Source organism: Prionailurus viverrinus, chromosome E1 (assembly GCF_022837055.1).
Source record: "Prionailurus viverrinus isolate Anna chromosome E1, UM_Priviv_1.0, whole genome shotgun sequence".
In the NCBI taxonomy this organism is placed as follows: Eukaryota; Metazoa; Chordata; class Mammalia; order Carnivora; family Felidae; genus Prionailurus; species Prionailurus viverrinus.
The window spans coordinates 16,827,731-16,846,349 of record NC_062574.1 but is presented as its reverse complement, the minus strand read 5'-3'; the positions used below and the strand labels follow the sequence as shown (position 1 = coordinate 16,846,349).

Here is an 18,619-nt window from a genome sequence, read left to right as displayed (position 1 = left end):
TTTACCACCTTTGAAGTGCAACTATTCTCAAATCACAAAATCTTAAGAGTTGGAAAAGGCCTTAGAAGTCCCTCACTGCAGGAATTCTTTATACTAACTTCCAGGCAAAAGGTCCTCCAGCTTTTCTTTTAATACTTTAAGCAACGGACATTCACTATTTTTGCAAGGCAGTCCACTCCACTGTTACAAGATTCTTCTTCCTTACAATCATTGAAAATCTGCCTCCCTGAACTTCTACCCAAGGATCCTAGTTCTGCTCTCTGCAACAATACAAGTTAACTCCCGAAATATAATCACTTCTAGAATTAGGATATAATTGTCAATTTGGCCACACAAAATTCACAAGAAAGCTCAGGGGAAAAAAAAAAGAAACCACCACTATACTGAATTTTGAAATTCAGGAAACTATGTTGAAATCACAAGTCACTGTATTTTCAAGATATCAAAGCCCACGGCTCAGTGAACATATAAATATAAAGAATAACCTGATGTTTTACAGTGAAGGGTGGTACAGTGTTTAGTGAATACCTTTTGGCAACTTGAAACTACTAAATCCACCAACACAGTTTTAAAAATTACAATTCTGTAGGAAGTTCAAGATGGCTTTTCCAGTTGCTCATTATTTTCATTCTATTTCCTTCTGCAACATTTGCATGTTTTAAAGATCCCATTTCGCCCCACTGATGCAATATTTTATTTTTGAAATAAGGATTTTCAAGAATAAAGCCTAAAAGAGTGGGGTGTAAAGGGATGGAGGTGGGGCTAGGAGCCAAGTCAAAGAAGGGCCCAGCAGGAAAAGGCTGGTTATTGGGTATTTTCCTTCTGGAAGCATGCTTCACTGGCATACGCATCTGAAGCATACAAACACGACCCAAGAACAAGAATGATCATGAGCAATGAGTGCAAGGCATTAATACCTGTAAGATGTAAATGAATTGGCCCTGGTTATCAAACAGCGCCAGATGCTTCAGGACTACTTAGAGAAAAGGTAAGAGGTCCAAGAAAGAGACCTCTCTGCTGGAGAGGAGGGAAGAAACCAAGGAGTAACTACCAGCTCAGCAATCCAATGAAGCCCAAACAGTACCAGAGCCCAAGAAAGACAGCAAGTGACTAGAGGGAAGGCACATACCCCGGAGAGCCTGAAGAAGGGGTTGCAGGGTGGGAATACTGAACGAGTCCATGAAATGGGTGTGGGTATAGGGATGTGGTGTGTGTTAGGGGCAACGCAGGAGTCCCATGGTCCTCTCCCTGCAGCAGAGCAACAGAGGGTACAAGGAAGGGGGAGGGTGAAAAGCAAGAATGACTCATTCGCGAAAGGAAGTGTTCAAGCCGTAGGAAAGCATGCCACGGGGGTGGGGGGGGGTGGTTCGGGGCGAGGACTGTGAGAGCCAGGTGTTCAGAGTGATGGGGGCAAAAACCAACGTCCCGTGGGTCCCGCAGCCCGTCTTAAAGATGGGGGGTGTGGGGGGTTCGCGGCAGCCGAGTGCCAAGGCCTGGGAAGCGGCGCGGCGCGTGCGCAGTGGCGCTCGGCGGGACCCGCTGAGGCAAAGCGGAGCCGCAGTGACAGAAGCGAGCGGAGCGGCCGCCGGGTGGGACTCACCGAGGCGCAGGGGCTGGAGGTGGTGCTGGGGGTAGGCGACCGCTGGACCGTGACCAAAGCCATCTAGGCGCTGCTAGGTTGTTCCGGGCAGGGCATTCTTGTCCTGAGTATGGGGGGCAGGAGGGTGACGGAGCCGGGATGGGGAAAGGGGTGTGGGAGGGGGGTGAGGGGAACGGGGAGGAGGAAGAGGCCGAGGGAACGGCCGCAGGCTCCGCACCCACCACCGGACTCTCGCCGACTGACGCGCCGAACGGGCGGCGGGCGGGCGGGCGGGCGGGCGGTTCGGCAGCAGCGGGGCACAATGAGCGCTCCCAGTGCGCAGGCGCCACCTGTCAGCAACCGCCTCTCCCCTCGGCGCGCGCCGCCGCCTCGCCGTAACCCTTGAGTTGCCGGAAGCCGGCCGGTTGATTGCGCCTCTGACCGCCGCCCCTTCCTGGGTATCCTCCTTTGCTCTGGAATCGCGCGGTTTGCCCGCGTCCGGAGGCTGTGAACTGGGATGGGGGGAGGGGCCCCGGTTCTGGGAGCCTTTGGAGTCCCCATTCCTGAGAGACGATCATTTCATGAGGTGGGGGCGCACAGCTTAACCGATCTTAGAGAAAGGAAACTGAGGTGAAAATCCTGAGGCAAACACGTTGTCTGGTGGGAAAGGGCTCCGCGGGGCTTCAAAGGCTTTCGCTAGGCGGGAGTGAGACTTACTGGACTAGAGACCCTCGTGGCGCGACCAGGAGACGAGTTTATCCCCCTTTGACCCGGCTCTCGGGGGCTTTTTCTAAGCTGTACCACCCTCTATCTCAGAGTCCATGTTTTATGATGCGACTTCATGAAAGAAAGAAAGCTTTTTCATATTATACCCTGAGAAGCTTCATGGTAGGTACCCTCACACTTCCTCTATTACCCTGGCCCCTAAGGACTCACTCATTCATTATTCCTAAGGTGAGAGAGACTGTATGAGCCCGGGAGGCCGAGAAAGCAGGGCTCACAGAGTTATAAGGGTCCAACCTGCTATTTACCTCCCACTTGCTTCCCGATGGGAAGAAATTCTCTTAAATAGCATTTGCTCTTTGAGATTTTTTTTTTTCTCCTTCGGCTCTAGATTTCATTATTTCATAGACAAATGTGAAATGTAGGTTATTAAATATTTTAAAGGAACAATCTAAAAGATAAACCGTCAGCATGGGGCGCATGGGTGGCTTAGTCGGTTAAGCATCGGACTTGGGCTTGGGTCATGATCTCACAGTTCATGAGTTTCAGCCCCACATAGGGCTCTGTGCTGACAGCTCAGAGCCTGGAGCCTGCTTGGGATTCTGTGTCTCCCTTTCTCTGTGCCCTTCCCCTGCTCTCGCTCTCTCAAAAATGAATAAACGTTAAAAAAAAAAAAAAAGATAAACCATTAGCAGACCATAAGCGAAGAAAGTAATTAAAAATCAAGATTTAAAAAGGGAGGAAATCTCACTATGCAAATATCATTGATTGTTTACACAGAGAAAGAGAGTTGACAAAGCTATTTCTCAATTTGAGTGGACGCTCTGGAATATACCACCATATGTATCAAAACTGAGGAAACACACACATTAAGGAGTTTGCAGTTATTAAAGCCACCTCCTCCTGTTTGTCACTCAAACTCTCTTGGATTTCATTGCTTCCTTTTAAACTGACAGGACTGTCATGTGCTCCTTCTGGCTGCTGTATGGTTAAGTGCCACTAGAGCCCTCTGTGCTGAGCCTTTGTTCTCTCCCTGGGGCCCTGCGGTTGAAATAATTAGCAGGGAGGTTCCATCAAGAATCAGACACTGAGGGTCCCTGTACTGTACAGTCCTGTGTAGAATGAATTGCTGAGAAGCCAGCTGGTAGGCTTTTGCCCCCTGGTGGTGGTCAAGAGTGCCTGCGAGACAAAAATTAAACAAAGATGTATGGTTCACAGATTAAACAATCTGTGTTTTTCCCAGAGCTGCGAAGTAAACAGGAAAAGACAAGACAAAGTTCAGAAGTAAGAACTTTGAACCAATGCTTAGGAGACCACACAGGAAGCTGTATGCATAGGTAAGAAATATACATAGCTGAAAGCTGAATGAACTCAAATGAAACACGTGGTTTATAAGCCAAAGTATTGTTCTAGAAAAAATATTATACAGATCAATAGGTCTTAATGTACTTCTATGTTGATTTTCTTACTGACTCAGGATAGCAACACTGCCTATCTAGTTTTGTGTCAACATAATATTAAGAAATTCTTTTGGCAGATGAGAGAATTCCATTAATCTCCCAGTGGGCAAGATCACTACTGTAGGAGTCAGAAGACCTGGCTTCTAGTTCCAATTTGTAAAACCTTATGCAAATGCTTAAACGTTTTAAGCATTGGTTTCTACAGTGGAGCTCTAACTCACAGGATTCTTGTGATCAAATGAGATAATGCATGGTAAAGTCCTATATAATCTGTAAAGCCTTGTATGTAATTAAGATAACTTTATTATTCTTTGAAGTTTGTTCCAAGTTCAGTCAGCTTTTGCTGAGTGTACCCTATGTGTAGAAAATAGCCTCAAGCAAAAAGGGACTAAAAAGGGCTAAAAAGACGTATGATTCATGCCTTTCTCAACAGTGAGAGAAGTAGATCAGTGGTCAAGAGATGTGTCATCTGTAGGAAGATATAGAACATCTCTATTAAACATATCTGAGAAGATAAAATCCTGGTCAAAATTGGGATTATAAAAAAGTTGGGATTATAAAGTACCCAGATTCACATTAAGTTTATTTGTATCAGGAAATTAATTTATTAATTTACAGAGGAAGTATCTCTTCCTGGCATATAACCTTTTAAGGAAACTAAGATTTGGAAATTAATGGTGCGTGTTCATTAATTTATTTGTCATTAATTGAGAAAATACTGAGTGTATATTTTATACTAGAGACTGTTTTAAAAACAAAATAAAAGTCTATCTCTCAGGGGCTCAAAACCTGTTAGGGAAAAACACACCAAATAATGACAGTATGGCAGAGTGGCACTGTGGATTTTGTCACCTTTGCTAGGCCCCCAAGGGAGACACATATATAGGAGAAGTCTAGTTATGTGCAAAGTGCTTTAGAAACACAGAGGAAGAGGTCTGGGCAAATATACATTTTACAATATTGCCTTTCAGGCTTTGGCTGCAGAGCTAGATCAAATGTGAGCATTTGAAATCTATACTGTCTTCCCTGGATTCCACCCTGGTTTGTACTTTCTGGTGATCTGAGGAAGTATTTACTTCTAACAGAGAAAAGACCCTAGAATCCTCTTAATATGTTAGTTGAATTTAAGGAGAGGCCAGGAGCAGGAGTCCCAAAAGAGGGAGCCAGAGACAGAAGTCCTCCTAGTTCTATTTATAGCACCTTTATTCTTCCCACCTGTGATAGTGGAGGCCTGGTTGTGCTATTGGAATTCCTTTAACCCTTAATTTGTAACATCACTTCTTTGGGGATGAAATTATAGGGGAACTTTTGAAATTCTTGAGTCACTTGGTTCTTAAGCTTTGAGAACTTATGAAAAGTATTAACTATCTCTCAAGAAAGATATATGTGCGCATTTCACACGCCCACTGAAATCCATTGAGAGGCCCCAGGTAAAGAGTCCTATATAAAGCTAAAGCAGTGCTTCTGAACCTTTTTTCATATCATGACATGCATAGAAATAATAGTTGTATAGCACACTGGGATAGATTTAAAGGAGATTTGGAGGCAACTATAATGGGGCATGGTGAAAATACTTGTATTTATATAATATAATGAGGAAAAGAAAACATATTCAGGATATTAAATATTGAATTTGTATAAACTTCCAAATAAAGTTTCTCAAAAATTTAATGAAAAACTTGAGATTGCTTCTATAAGCATAATGTTTTTTATGTAGGGTTTTTAAAAACATTATTACAATATGATTGATTATACTCTCTATGCTATACTCTCTATGCTATACTTTTCATCTCCATGACTTAAGAAACTGGAAGTTTCTTAATCCCTTTCACCCATTTCACCTGAACCCCTATTTCCCTCCCTTTTGGCAACCATCACTTTGTTTTCCATATTTATGAATCTATTTCTGCTTTTTGTTTATTTGTTCTGTTTTTTGGATTCCACATATAAGTGAAATCATGTGGTGTTTGTCTTTCTCTGTCTGACTTATTTCACTTAACATAATACTCTTCACGTCCATCCATGTTGTTGTAAGTGGCAATATTCCATTCTTTTTTTATGGCTGAATAATAAATATGTATATGTATATGTATATGTGTATATATATATATATATATATATATATCTCACATCTTTTTTATTCATCTATCTATAGATGGATACTTGGATTGCTTCCATATCTTAGGTATTGTAAATATTGCAGTAAACATAGGGGTGCTTATATCTTTTCAAATTGGTGTCTTCACTTTTTTTAGGTAAATGCCCACTAGTAGAATTACTGGATCATATGGTAGTTCTATTTTTAATTCTTTGAGGAATCTCTGTAATATTTTCCATAGTGGTTGCACCAATTTACGTTCCCACCAACAGTGCACAAGGGTTCCCTTTTCTCCACGTCCTCACCAACACTTGTTATTTCTTGTCTTTTGATACTATCCATTAAGACTGGTGTGAGACAATATCTCACTGTATTTTTGATTTGTCTTCACCTGATGATTAGTGATGATGAGCATCTTTTCATGTGTCTGTTGGCTATCTGTATGTCTTTGGAAAAATGTCTAGTCAGGTCCTCTGCCTATTTTTTTTTTAATTTTTTAATGTTTGTTTATTTTGAGAGAGAGAGTGCAAGTGGGGGAGGGGCAGAGAGAGAAGGAGACACAGAATCTGAAGCAGGCTCCAGGCTCTGAGCTGTCAGCACAGAGCCTGATGTGGGGCTTGAACTCAAGAACCATGAGATCATGACCTGAGCTGAAGTTGGACACTTAACTGAGTCACCCAGGTGCCCCTACCTATTTTTTAATCAGAGTATAATTTTGTTAGCGTTGGCTTATATACGTTCTTTGTATAATTTAGATATTAACTCTTTATTGGTTATATTGTTTGCAAATATCTTCTCCCATTCAGTGGGTTGCCTCTCTGGTTTGTTGATGGCTTCCTTTGCTGTGCAAAAGGTTTTTATTTTGTTGTAGACCCAATAGTTTACTTTTGCTTTTGATTCCCTTGTTTGAAGAGACATATCCATAAATATGTTGCTAAGGCCAATGTCTAAGAGTCTATTACTTATGTTTTCTTTTAGGAATTTATGGTGTTAGGTCTCACATTTAGGTCTTTAATCCATTTTGAGTTTATTTTTGTGAATGGGATAAGAAAGTGATCCAGTTTCTTTCTTTTGCAAGTAGCTGTCCAGTTTCCCCAGCACCGTATATCGAAGAGACTGTCTTCATTGCATATTCTTGCCTCCTTTGTCAAAAATTAATTGACCATATAAGTGTGGGTCTGTTTCTGGGTTCTCTATTTTGTTCTGTTGATCTCTATGTATGTTTTTGTGCCAGTACTATACTGTTTTGATTATTATAGTTTTGTAATATATCCTGTAATCTGGGATTGTGATACCTGCAGCCTTTGCTGTTCTTTCTCAGGATAGCTTTGGCTTTTCAGGGTCTTTTGTGGTTCCATACAAATTCTAGGATTATTTGTTCAAATTCTGTGAAAAATGGCGTTGGTATTTTGATAAGGATTATGTTGAATTTGTAGATTGCTTCTTCCAATCCATGCATATGGTATATCTTTCCATTTGTTTGTGTTATCTTCAGTTTATTTCAACAGTGTCTTATATTTTCAGAGTATAGGTCTTTCACCTTCTTGGTTAAATTTATTCTTAGGTGTTTTATTCTTTTTGCTGCAATTATGAATGGGAGTATTTTTTTTATTTGTCTTTCTGCTACTTTCTTATTAGTTTATAGAAATGCAACAGGTTTCTGTATATTAATTATGTACCCTACAACTTTACTGAATTCATTTATTACTTCTAATGGTTTTTTGGTCGAGTCTTTAGGGTTTTCTATATAAAGTATCATGTCATCTGAAAATAGGGATAGTTTTACTTCCTTACCAATTTGGATGCGTTTTATTTCTTTTGTCTGATTGTTGTGGCCAGGACTTCCAGTATTATGTTGAATAAAAGTAGTGAGAATGGACATCCTTATTCCTGATCTTATAGGGAAAGCTTTCAGTTTCACCATTAAATATAATGTCAGCTGTGAGTTTTTCATTTATGACCTTTATTATGTTGAGATGTGTTCTCTCTAAATCTACTTTGTTGAGAGTTTTTATCATGAACAGATATTGTATTTTATCAAATGCTTTTCTGCATCTATTGAAATGATCACATGGTTTTTATCCTTCCTCTTGTTAATGTAATATATCACATTGATTGGTTTGTGAATATTGAACCATCCTGGAATAAATCCAACTCGACTGTGGTGAATAATCCTTTCAATGTATTGTTGAATTTGGTTTTGGTTTGCTAGTATTTTGTTGAGGATTTTTGCATCTATGTTCATTGGGGATATTGGCCTATAGTTTTTTTACAGTGTCTTTAAAAAAATTTTTTTTCAATGTTTATTTATTTTGGGGAGAGAGAGATAGAACGTGCAAGTGTGATCAGGGTAGGGGCAGAGAGAGACAGAGACAGAGGATCTGAAGAAGGCTGTGCTGTGTCAGTACAAATCCTGATACAGGGCTTGAACTCACAAGCTCTGAGATCATGACCTGAGCAAAAGTCAGACACTTAACCAACTGAGCCACCCAGGCACAGTGTCTTTTTGTGATTTTGATATCAGGGTACTTCTGTCCACATAGAATGTATTTGGAAGTTTTCTTCCCTCTTCATTTTTTGGAATAGTTTTAGTAGAATGGGTATTAACTCTTGTTTAAATATTATATAATATTAATATTATGTATAATAATTATAAATTATATTATTTATAATATATTATATAATAAATATATAAAATATAATGTATTTAATATATAATAATATAACAACATTAAATATTTTATATATTATATAAGATATACATATATATTTACTATCTATCTATCTATTTTGAGAGAAAGAGTGAGCAGGGGAGGGACAGAGAGAGAGAGGGAGAGAGAGAATCCCAAGCCAGCTGTGCGCTGTCAGAACCGTGAGATCATGGTCTGAGCCTAATCAAGAGTCTGACGCTTAACCAACTGAGCCGCCTGAGGGCCCCAGTATTAACTCTTCTTTAAATGTTTGGTAGAATTCAGCTGTGGAGCCATCAGGTCCTGGACTTGTGTTTGTTGGGAGTTTTTTGATGACCTATTCAATTTCATTACTAGAAATTGGTCTGTTCAAATTTTCTATTTCTTCCTGATTCCATTTGGAAGATTGTGTGTTTCTAGGAATTTATCCATTTCTTCTAGGTTGTCCAATTTGTTGGCATATTATTTTTCATAGTTTCATTTTATAATCCTTTGTATTTCTGTAGTGTTGGTTGTTATTTCTCCTCTTTCATTTCTGATCTTATTTGAATCCTCTCTTTTTTTCTTTCTTAATGGATTTGTATAAGTTTATCCAATTCTATTTATCTCTTCAAAGAACCAGCCATTGGTTTCACTGATCTCTTCTATTGATTTTTTTCATTTCTCTTTCATTTATTTTCACTTTAGTCTTTATAATTTTCTTTCTTCTACTAGCTTCGGGCTTTGCTTGTTCTTTTCCTAGTTCCTTTACTTGTAAGTTTATATCATTGTTTTGAGCTTTTTCCTGTGTCTCAAGGTAGACTATAAACTTTCTTCTTAGAACTGCTTTTGCTGTGTCCCAAAGATTTTGGACCATTGTGTTTCCATTTTCATTTGCCTCCATGTACTTTAGTTGTTGTTGTTGTTGTTTAGTTTTTATTTCATAATCATAAGCTTAACTCTGCAATCCAGCTAGACTTGGAAGGGAGTAAGGAAAATATGGAACCCATAGAACTACAGTGAGAGCACAGATTATAGGATATTTCAAGCAGATAGGGGTGAAGGGATGTACTCTTGAGCTATAAAAGGAATGGTTTGGTAGTTAAAATAAAACACAAGTCAAATTTATTAGATTTGTCCAGTCAGCATTGGTGATCTTCTTGCTGATCTTGCCATTCCTATACCCAAGGTGCTCCATGGCTTCCACAATATTCATGCCCTCTTTCACCTTGCCAAAGACCACATCCTTGCCATCGAACCACTGAGATGAAAAACTGGGAACCATTTGTGTTGCATCCAGCACTTGCCATGGATAAGATGCCAGGACCTATGTGTGTCAGAATGAAATTCTCATCAAATTTCTCCCCATAGATAGACTTGGATCCAGTGCCATTATGGCATGTAAAGTCACCACCCTGGCACATAAAACTTGGAATAATCCTGTCAAAGCAGGAAACTTTATAACCAAATCCTCTGTCCCCAGTGCTCAGAGCATGAAAGTTTTCTGTTTTTGGAATTTGTCTGCAAACAACTCAAAGGAAACACGGCCCAAGGGCTCATCATCCACAGCAATGTCAAAGGACACAGTGGGGTTGACCATGACTGGGTGGCATGGGCAACTCTGGGATGGTGGCACCTGCAAGTCTGTCTCCATGTATTTTTTGATTTCCTCTTTGATTTCTTTGTTAACCATTGGTTGTTTAGTAGCATGTAGTTTAGCTTCAATGTGTTTGTGTTTTTTCCAGTTTTTTTTCCTTGTTTCTAGTTTCATATTGTTGTGGTCAGAAAAGATACTTGATAGGATTTCAATCTTTTTATTGAGACTTGTTTTGTGGACTAATATGTGATGCTGGAGACTGTTCCGTGTGCATATGAAAAGAATGTCTATTTTACTGTTTGGGGATGAGATGCTCTGTACATATCTGTTAATCCATCTGATCTAATGTGTTATTCAAAGCCACTCCTTCCTTATTGATTTTCTGTCTAGATGATATATTCATTGGTGTAAGTGGGGTATTTAAGTCCCCTACTATTATTGTGTTGCTGTCAATTTCTCCCTTTATATCTATTAATATTTGCTTGTATTTAGGTGCTTCCATGTTGGGTGCATAGATATTTACAGTGTCAATCCTGTTTTTACATTGATTCCTTTTTATCATTATGTAATGCCCTTCTTTTTCTCTTGTTACAGTCTTTGTTTTTAAGTCTGTTTTGTCTGATGTAAATATTGCTACCTTTTTTCCACCTTCATTGCATGGAATATCATTATTTTATCCCTTCACTTTCAATTTGTATGTGTCTTTTGGTCTGAAGTATCATAGACAACGTATATGTGCATTTTGGTTTTTTATCCATTAAGTGACCTGATGTCTTTTGATTGGAGCATTTACATTTAAAGTGATTATTGATAGGTATGTACTTATTGCCATTTGTTGTTTTCTGGTTGTTTTTTAGTTCTTTGTTCCTTTCTTATCCTCTTGTCCTCCTTACTTTTCCTTCTGGTTTCATGACTTACTTTCATGTTATGCTCAGGTTTATTTTTTTATTTTGTGTATAATAAGTTTTTAATTTGTGGTTACATATGGGGTTCATATATAACATGTGTATTAGCGGTCTATATTAAGTTGGTCACTTGAGTTCACATGTATGCTGAAGAATACATTCTAAAGGCACTAAATTTTTACTCCCCCTGCACGTTTTATGTATGTGATATCATATCTTACATCTTTATTTTGTGTATCCCTTGACTACTTTTTTGTAGATATAATTGATTTTATTATTTTTGTGTTTTAGCCTCCTTACTGACTTTATAAGTGATTAATCTGTTACCTTTATTATATGTTTGCTTTTACTAGTGAAGTTTTTTCTTAATTTTCTTCCATTTATGTTCTTTTCATTTAAATAATTCCCTTTATTTTATATTTTCAATTAAATATTTATTGAACAAATGCAGAATAAATTAAGTGGGGTGTGGGGAGATAACCTGAAGATACAATGAACATCTCCAAATATTCAGAGGGCATCACACAAAAACTGAAAGACTTGTTCACTATTTTTCCAAAAGGCAGAACTTGAACCAAAGGATAAATATAAGCAACCAGTAGGCTGCAGGCCAGTTGGGCAAAGTGTATCACTTATCTTAATAACTTTGCCAATATAATGCTTTCCACCCTACATTTCCCTGCTCCTAAAAGGAATATTACATCTAATATGTCTCCTGAGGGTCTTAAATAGTCACATTTTCATGACAAACCCTCCACTGCCAGTACACTGGATGTACTAACACTACCAGGAAAAGATGTGAAGTTAACACACTGCTTTACTGAGGAAATGGTCTTTTGTTCCTCATCTACATTTCAGCATTCTGTGTGTGATATTCAGGAGGTGAGGAGAAAGGAGAGCACATTCTGTGAAGAGGGTGGATAGGAATCCTTAGCAGCTCAGATACTGCCTCTGGGGACAGTCTTTCTCAAATCCCACATGAATCACTGTAACTCTTAACCATCGGTGCAGACTGGGGGGTGTGCTGTGCCGCGGCAGGAACAAACAATTGACAACCACTGTCCCACATGAAGCAGGAAATCTGTGTTTTATAGTCACTAGGAAATATAAACTGCATAATACTGACGGGTTCCATCCAAATTGTCAAATATTACAAAACAAAAATTGTTTCAACAACTATTCAGCATAATGTTTAAGGACAAAATACATATAATATACTATACATATGTATTTTATCACATACTCAGTAGGGAATGCTGGGGTGCTAATCCATCCAATAAATTGAAAATAAAAATTTTACATTTCTATATTTGTCAGTATACAGGATTCTGAAGGTGGATCTTGAATTCAGAATGATATATCAGCTTTTGATGAAAGCCACATAATTGGTCAGTCTGGCTAACTGCTGCTTGTTGGGATTGGTGGAATTGGGGCAGGTTCTGATGAGGGAATGATCCAGTTGAAGGAAACATCCAGGGCCCCTGCAACTGGTTTTTTGGGCATAACATTCTTGTGGTGAAGTGGGCTTGTCATCCTTGTTCTAATGTACCTTTCACAGCCTCTTCCACAGGAGCCTGACAACGGCTGCAAAGTCGTTGGCTCTTTATGGAGGTGTAGGCTTGAGAGACTAGGGTGAAGGCTCTTCTCTTTGTGGCATCTCTAAGTGCTTCTATGATTGGCCAGACCATCTCAGACCACTGGTGTGCGTTGAAGGTCATGTAGATTCCAGGAAAATCTCTCTCCAGATTCTTTGTCCTACTGACCAAATTCCCCCAAGTTCAGAATTTACAGATTCTATAGTATCCTTTTCCAAAGATATCTTCCATTATTCATGTCATTATAAAGCCTAACAGCTGACCATACACTGGGGGTGTAGCAATTCCTCCAGGAGCCTTGAGTTCCTGGTTCCCACACTGATCCAGCAACTTACTGAAATTAAGGCACTTTCTGTCATAAAACCATCACTGGCATCTTCCCAGCCAGTCCCACCTCAGCACCTTCCCAAAAGTAGACCCCAGACAGCCCCTTGGCCATCGCACCCACAGTGAAGTACTAAAAAATTCCCTGTAAACAAAAACCAAAAACAAATAGAAAGAGGAATTCCATTTAACATTTCAGGTCATCATTCAGAATTTAAGAAGAGATAAAGATTTTCCCAGATAAACAAAAGTTAAAGGAGTTGCTCACCACTGAACTAGTCTCACAAGAAATGTAGAGTCTTATGATTGAAATGACTGCACATAATTCCTGAACAAGACAATTCAACAATGATCACTTGTTAGTCATTATTGATGAGAATATAATTCATGCAACTAAGTGATAAATTTAAAATAATTTTCACAACAATTAAAAAATTACAAGTATAAATTATATTTGACTCTAATCACTCTTACTTTTTTCCTACTGGCAAATGTAAGGTGGCAATATCTTATGATAACATGACTGGTTTCATAATCCACTTTTTCATATCAATTATACAAAATAATGGCCAAACTCTAATTTGCAGAGTATGACTATGTTATTAAAATGAAAATCCTGCAGCTAATTTGTATGTAACTGAAAGGGCATATCAGCCATGAAGAAAAGGAAGAATTCAATATATAGGAACAGAGATATTGGGGGTTGAGTCCATAAGGAGTATCTGGCAGGCCTCCCTGTGTTTCCTGGCCACACCTTAGGCTGTGAGTCCTGCCCCTTGGGTACCTGGAACATGCACTCTTCCAGCAGCTCTAAGGCTCAGTGTTTATGACAAGCAGCAATACTCACTGCAACTGGCTTTGGAAGGTGATGCCCTGGTAGTAGAATACTCTTTGGCTTTGCTTTTTTATTAAAGGATACTTGCTTTAATAAAGCAAATTCTTAATTATGCTTGCTTCCTATGGGACCATGAGGGACACTAGAGTGGATCATCAGTCTCTGATTATTTTGGGCTACTCTCTGAGAATCCTTCGAACAAATTGCTTTTGGCCAGGGGTGAATTATGTAGAGGCACCAATGACTCCAGTCCTTTCAGGCCCTCATAGGGCTGGATAGGTAACTATCTTGCGGTACACCTGTAACTCATTTATTATGTACTAAATGAAGTGTGTCACTTAAAAGACTATGGTTTATATAGCTAAGCTGGTTAAAACGGGGAAAAATAAATCATATTTTCTGTTTTTAATAATTCAATTCCTTACATTTGAAGTGATTATATTACAAAGTAACATGACTATAAATTAATTAGTACAGGTGGAATATATAATAGCTAGAGTATGAACGAGTCATGTATTGCCTTCACCTGGTTGTAATTTTTCTTAAACTTTAATAATTTGTTACTAACTTCGCTAGTGTCCATATAGTAAATGGAAATCATACCAGTTATTTGAATAGATAATTTTTTAATTTTATTTTTTTAATTTACATCTAAATTAGTTAGCATATAGTGCAACAATGATTTCAGGAATAGATTCCTTAATGCTTCTTACCAATTCCTCCTACTACGCCTCCAATAACCCTCTGTTTGTTCCTCATATTTAAGAGTCTCTTATGTTTTGTCCCCCTCCCTGTTTTTATATTATTTTTGCTTCCCTTCCCTTATGTTCATCTCTTCTGTGTCTTAAAGTCCTCATATGAGTGAAGTCGTATGATTGTCTTTCTCTAATTTCACTTAGCATAATACCCTCTAGTTCCATCCACATAGTTGTAAATGGCAAGATTCCATTCTTTTTGATTGCTGAGTAATACTCTATTGTATATATATACCACATCTTCTTTATCCATTCATCCACTGATGGACATTTGGGCTCTTTCCATACTTTGGCTATTGTTGATAGTGCTGCTATAAACATGGGGGTGCATGTGTCCCTTTGAAACAGCACACCTGTATCCCTTGGATAAATGCCTAGTAGTGCAATTGCTGGGTCATAGGATAGTTCTATTTTTAGTTTTTTGAGGCACCTCCATACTGTTTTCCAGAGTGGCTGCACCAGCTTGCATTGCCACCAACAATGCAAAAGAGATCCTCTTTCTCCGCATCCTCGCCAACATCTGTTGTTGCCTGAGTTGTTAATGTTAGCCATTCTGACAGTTGTTAATGTTAGCCATTCTGAAGGGGGTATCTCATTGTGGTTTTGATTTGGATTTCCCTGATGATGAGTGATGTTGAGCATGTTTTCATGTGTTGGTTGGCCATCTGGATGTCTTCTTTGGAGAAGTGTCTATTCATGTCTTTTGCCCATTTCTTCACTGGATTATTTGTTTTTTGGGTGTTGAATTTGATAAGTTCTTTATAGATTCTGGATACTAACCCTTTATCTGATATGTCATTTGCAAATATCTTCTCCCATTCTGTCGGTTGCCTTTTAGTTCTGCTAATTGTTTCTTCTCTGTGCAGAAGCTTTTTGTTTTGATGAGGTCCCACTAGTTCATTTTTGCTTTTGTTTCCCTCGCCTCTGGAGGCGTGTTGAATAAGAAGCTGCTGCGGCCAAGATCAAAGAGGTTTTTGCCTGCATTCTCCTTGAGGATTTTGATGGCTTCCTGTCTTACATTTAGGTCTTTCATCCATTTTGAGTTTATTTTTGTGTATGGTGTAAGAAAGTGATCTGAGTTCATTCTTCTGCATGACGCTGTCCAGTTTTCCCTGCACCACTTGTGAAGAGACTGTCTTTATTCCATTGGATGTTCTTTCCTACTTTGTCAGAGATTAGTTGGGCCATATGTTTGTGGGTCCATTTCTGTGTTCTCTATTCTGTTCCATTGATCTGAGTGTCTGTTTTTGTGCCATGAATACATAATTTAACAAGAATTGTTACCCAGATATAAAGTGAAGGAAGTGACTACAAAGCTAAAAAGAGAAATCCAAGGTATTATAGAGGGAGCAAATGTTACCACATCTAGAGCTGGGGGAAAAAAATGAAGCAAAGGAAGAAACTTACAAACAGAGGAGTGACCCCTCAGTTGAAACCCAGAAGATGCTGCTCAGTTGGTGTCGGTGTCCCTGAGCTTAGAGGAGGGATTCTGTGGGACCCCCAGACCTCTAAGGCAGGAACAATGGCTGGCTGGTGTTGATGTCTTTGAGTCGATGAAATGTACAAAACTGTAGAAAAACTACAAACTGGATTCAGTTGTTGCTGCAGAAAGGGCCTGCTGCTACCAGGATGAAGAACCATTGCTAGCATAAAGCACACAGAAACCAAAAGGCTATAGGAGGCAGTCTTGAGGTAGACAGGAAGGAACAATTCTCTTGCCCTCCCACAGTCTCGGGTTCTCCCTCTGGTGCCACCAGTTAACAGAGCTTAACAGGACCACCTGGCAAGGCAAAGAAATGTGGTTTTCAGAGTCCCAGCTCCAGCATCAAAGAATAATACAAAAGGGTGAGTTGAGAGCTGAGATAATGATGTAGTAACTGGCATTTGACTGATGTGAAAACTGGTACCAGAAATGGGGTTTATCTTTCATCCTCTGGTTTGCATATATCTCATAAAGATAGTTAAAGACCTTGCTTCTTCTTGGGCCTCATATCCAATGAGTATAATGTCATCAATGTAGTGGACCAAGTCAATGCTGATTGGAAGGTCAAGATGCTCAAAATCTCTGTGGACTACATCATGGTAGAGAGAAGGAGAACTGCCATAGCCCTGGGGCAAGACAGTGAAGTTACATTGTTGGCTTTGCCTAGTAAAAGCCAATAGCTTCTGGTGTTCTCTACCAATTTGTATGGAGAAATAAGCATTGGCTAGGTCAATAGCTGCATACCAGGTAGCAGGGGGTACGTTGATTTGCTCCAGTAAAGATACTACATGCAGAAAGCAGCTGCAATTGCAGGCAGATATCACCTGATTAAATTTATAATAATCTACATTCTCCAAAATCCATCCATCTTCTTCACAGACCGGACGGGCAAGTTAAGTTGGCATGAGATAGGTTTCATCACTCCCTGCTGCTTTCAAATCTTTATTGGTGTTACTAACCTCTGTAAATCCCCATTCTGTCATCCCAGGAAAACAATATTTTTTGTTTACTCTCCTGGTATATGTATATGTGGGGGAGGGGAATTTCCAAGGGCTACAACTTGACCCTTCATACTATAAGCCTCCTTATTTCACGATCAGAAATCCTGATCTGGAATTCTAAACTGAAAATTCTGCCAGTTACCATGTATCTATTCTAATTATACACACAGGAACTTATGAAATCACTATAGAGTGGTTCTGTGGATTTACTTAATCCACTGATTCAAACTTGAGTTAAGACTCAATTTCTCGGGGGGATTGTGGGGTGGGGAATGGGTTAAATAGGTGATAGGGATTAAGGAATGCACTTGTCGTGATGAGTACTGGGTGATGTATGGAATTGTTGATTCATTTTATTGTACACCTGAAACTAAAATCACACTGTGAACTAACTGGAATTAAAAACTTTTAAAAAATAAAAGGATGGTGCAAGGACTAAGCTCTGGGAGAACTCCAGTATTAGAACTCTAAGAAAAGAAGAGTAAACAACAGGAGAGACATAAAAAACGACTAGGGAAGTGAAAGAAAAACTCAAGTATTGTTATCTTGGAAGCCAAGTGAAGAAAGTACAGGTTTTCCCCACTGTCTGAAAGTATGACATTCCTGTGAAACCTTCTGCAAGCCAGAATGACATAAAGCAAAGAAGCAATTACCATTTATTTATATGGCAAAAATTTTTGAACATTCCTAGACCCCAAAAAATCAACTCTTTTAGGCTTTTCTGTTTCCTCAGGACACATCTTGTTAATTGATGCACAATATATGTCGAGATAAAGCACAGATGCTTCAGACACAGTTCAAAGCTACGGTTGCTGAATGCTGAGCTGCTGAGTGTGGCTCCTGGGAAGGAGCTTAGGATGCATGCTGCCTCTATAATGACTTGCCTCAAAACAAATGCTGAATGCTATTTTTACTTTCTGCCTTTTTTTGTAAAGGCAAAAGTCCCTTTGGATTTCTTTCCCTTAGGGAAACCAGGTGGTGGTCAATGCATCATCAAGATTAATACTCAGCTACGACCTCAAAGACCTAACTCACCAATTGACCCCAATTCAACTGTGTTCAAACTCCTCATCACCACTGGGAGAAATCGTGCTAATCTTAAAGGACCCCAAGTCAGGCCATGGGCATTGCAGCAATACTTCTTCCTGAGACCCTCATGTTGGGCCATGTGCAGTTCAGTATTACTTTGCTAGACATCCCAGCAAGCAAAGTCTTCCATGTCCATGCAGATGTCAGAATGGAGAAAGATCAGTGTGAAGATTCAGGTGTCCTCCAGAAGTTTCTGGGTTCTCACCAGACCATCCTCTTTACCCTCTTTGTGGTGCTATTGTAACCTTTTTTTTTTTTTGTCTTCTAGCATACAATGCCTTCTTAAACAAGATACAGGCAATTACAGTTGTTTATGTAGCAACTCTAGGAATACCACAGCCATGTTCTTAGACCCCCACATATTCCTCCCCACTCTTTCATGACTCTACAACCCCCACCAGCCCAGAGTCAGCTACAACATTGGCTGTGGAGTATGAGGCACTAACCTCCACTTGGACAAGTCCCCTTAACTGTAGAGGACTGGAGATTTCTAGCAACCAGGAACT

At 39.3% G+C, this 18,619-nt stretch overlaps 2 protein-coding genes and 2 pseudogenes across 11 annotated transcripts in view; 1 reads left to right on the top strand and 3 right to left on the bottom strand.

The window, feature by feature from the left end:
* SSH2 (slingshot protein phosphatase 2) overlaps positions 1-1,798 on the bottom strand; it is a 257,943-nt gene extending 256,145 nt beyond the window's left edge. For 2 of the 4 annotated variants that reach the window (XM_047833995.1, XM_047833998.1), the window contains exon 1: positions 1,601-1,793. In XM_047833995.1, coding sequence (XP_047689951.1) covers positions 1,601-1,663 — 63 coding nt within the window. In that variant the 5' untranslated portion in view covers positions 1,664-1,793. Of the gene's footprint in view, positions 1-1,600 lie in introns of all 4 variants that reach the window. The other 2 variants (XM_047834001.1, XM_047833996.1) reach the window with 2 other exon arrangements.
* Positions 1,799-1,972: 174 nt separating this feature from the next.
* Positions 1,973-18,619, top strand: part of EFCAB5 (EF-hand calcium binding domain 5) — a 190,885-nt gene continuing 174,238 nt past the window's right edge. For 3 of the 7 annotated variants that reach the window (XM_047833721.1, XM_047833728.1, XM_047833727.1), the window contains exons 1-2: positions 2,033-2,165; positions 3,546-3,639. The gene's annotated coding sequence lies outside the window, so the exon portion shown is untranslated. Of the gene's footprint in view, positions 2,210-2,395; positions 2,468-3,545; positions 3,640-18,619 lie in introns of all 7 variants that reach the window. The other 4 variants (XM_047833723.1, XM_047833724.1, XM_047833726.1 and 1 more) reach the window with 4 other exon arrangements.
* On the bottom strand, positions 9,632-10,129 carry LOC125151861 (peptidyl-prolyl cis-trans isomerase A-like; annotated as a pseudogene).
* Positions 12,392-12,962, bottom strand: LOC125152044 (COP9 signalosome complex subunit 8-like; annotated as a pseudogene).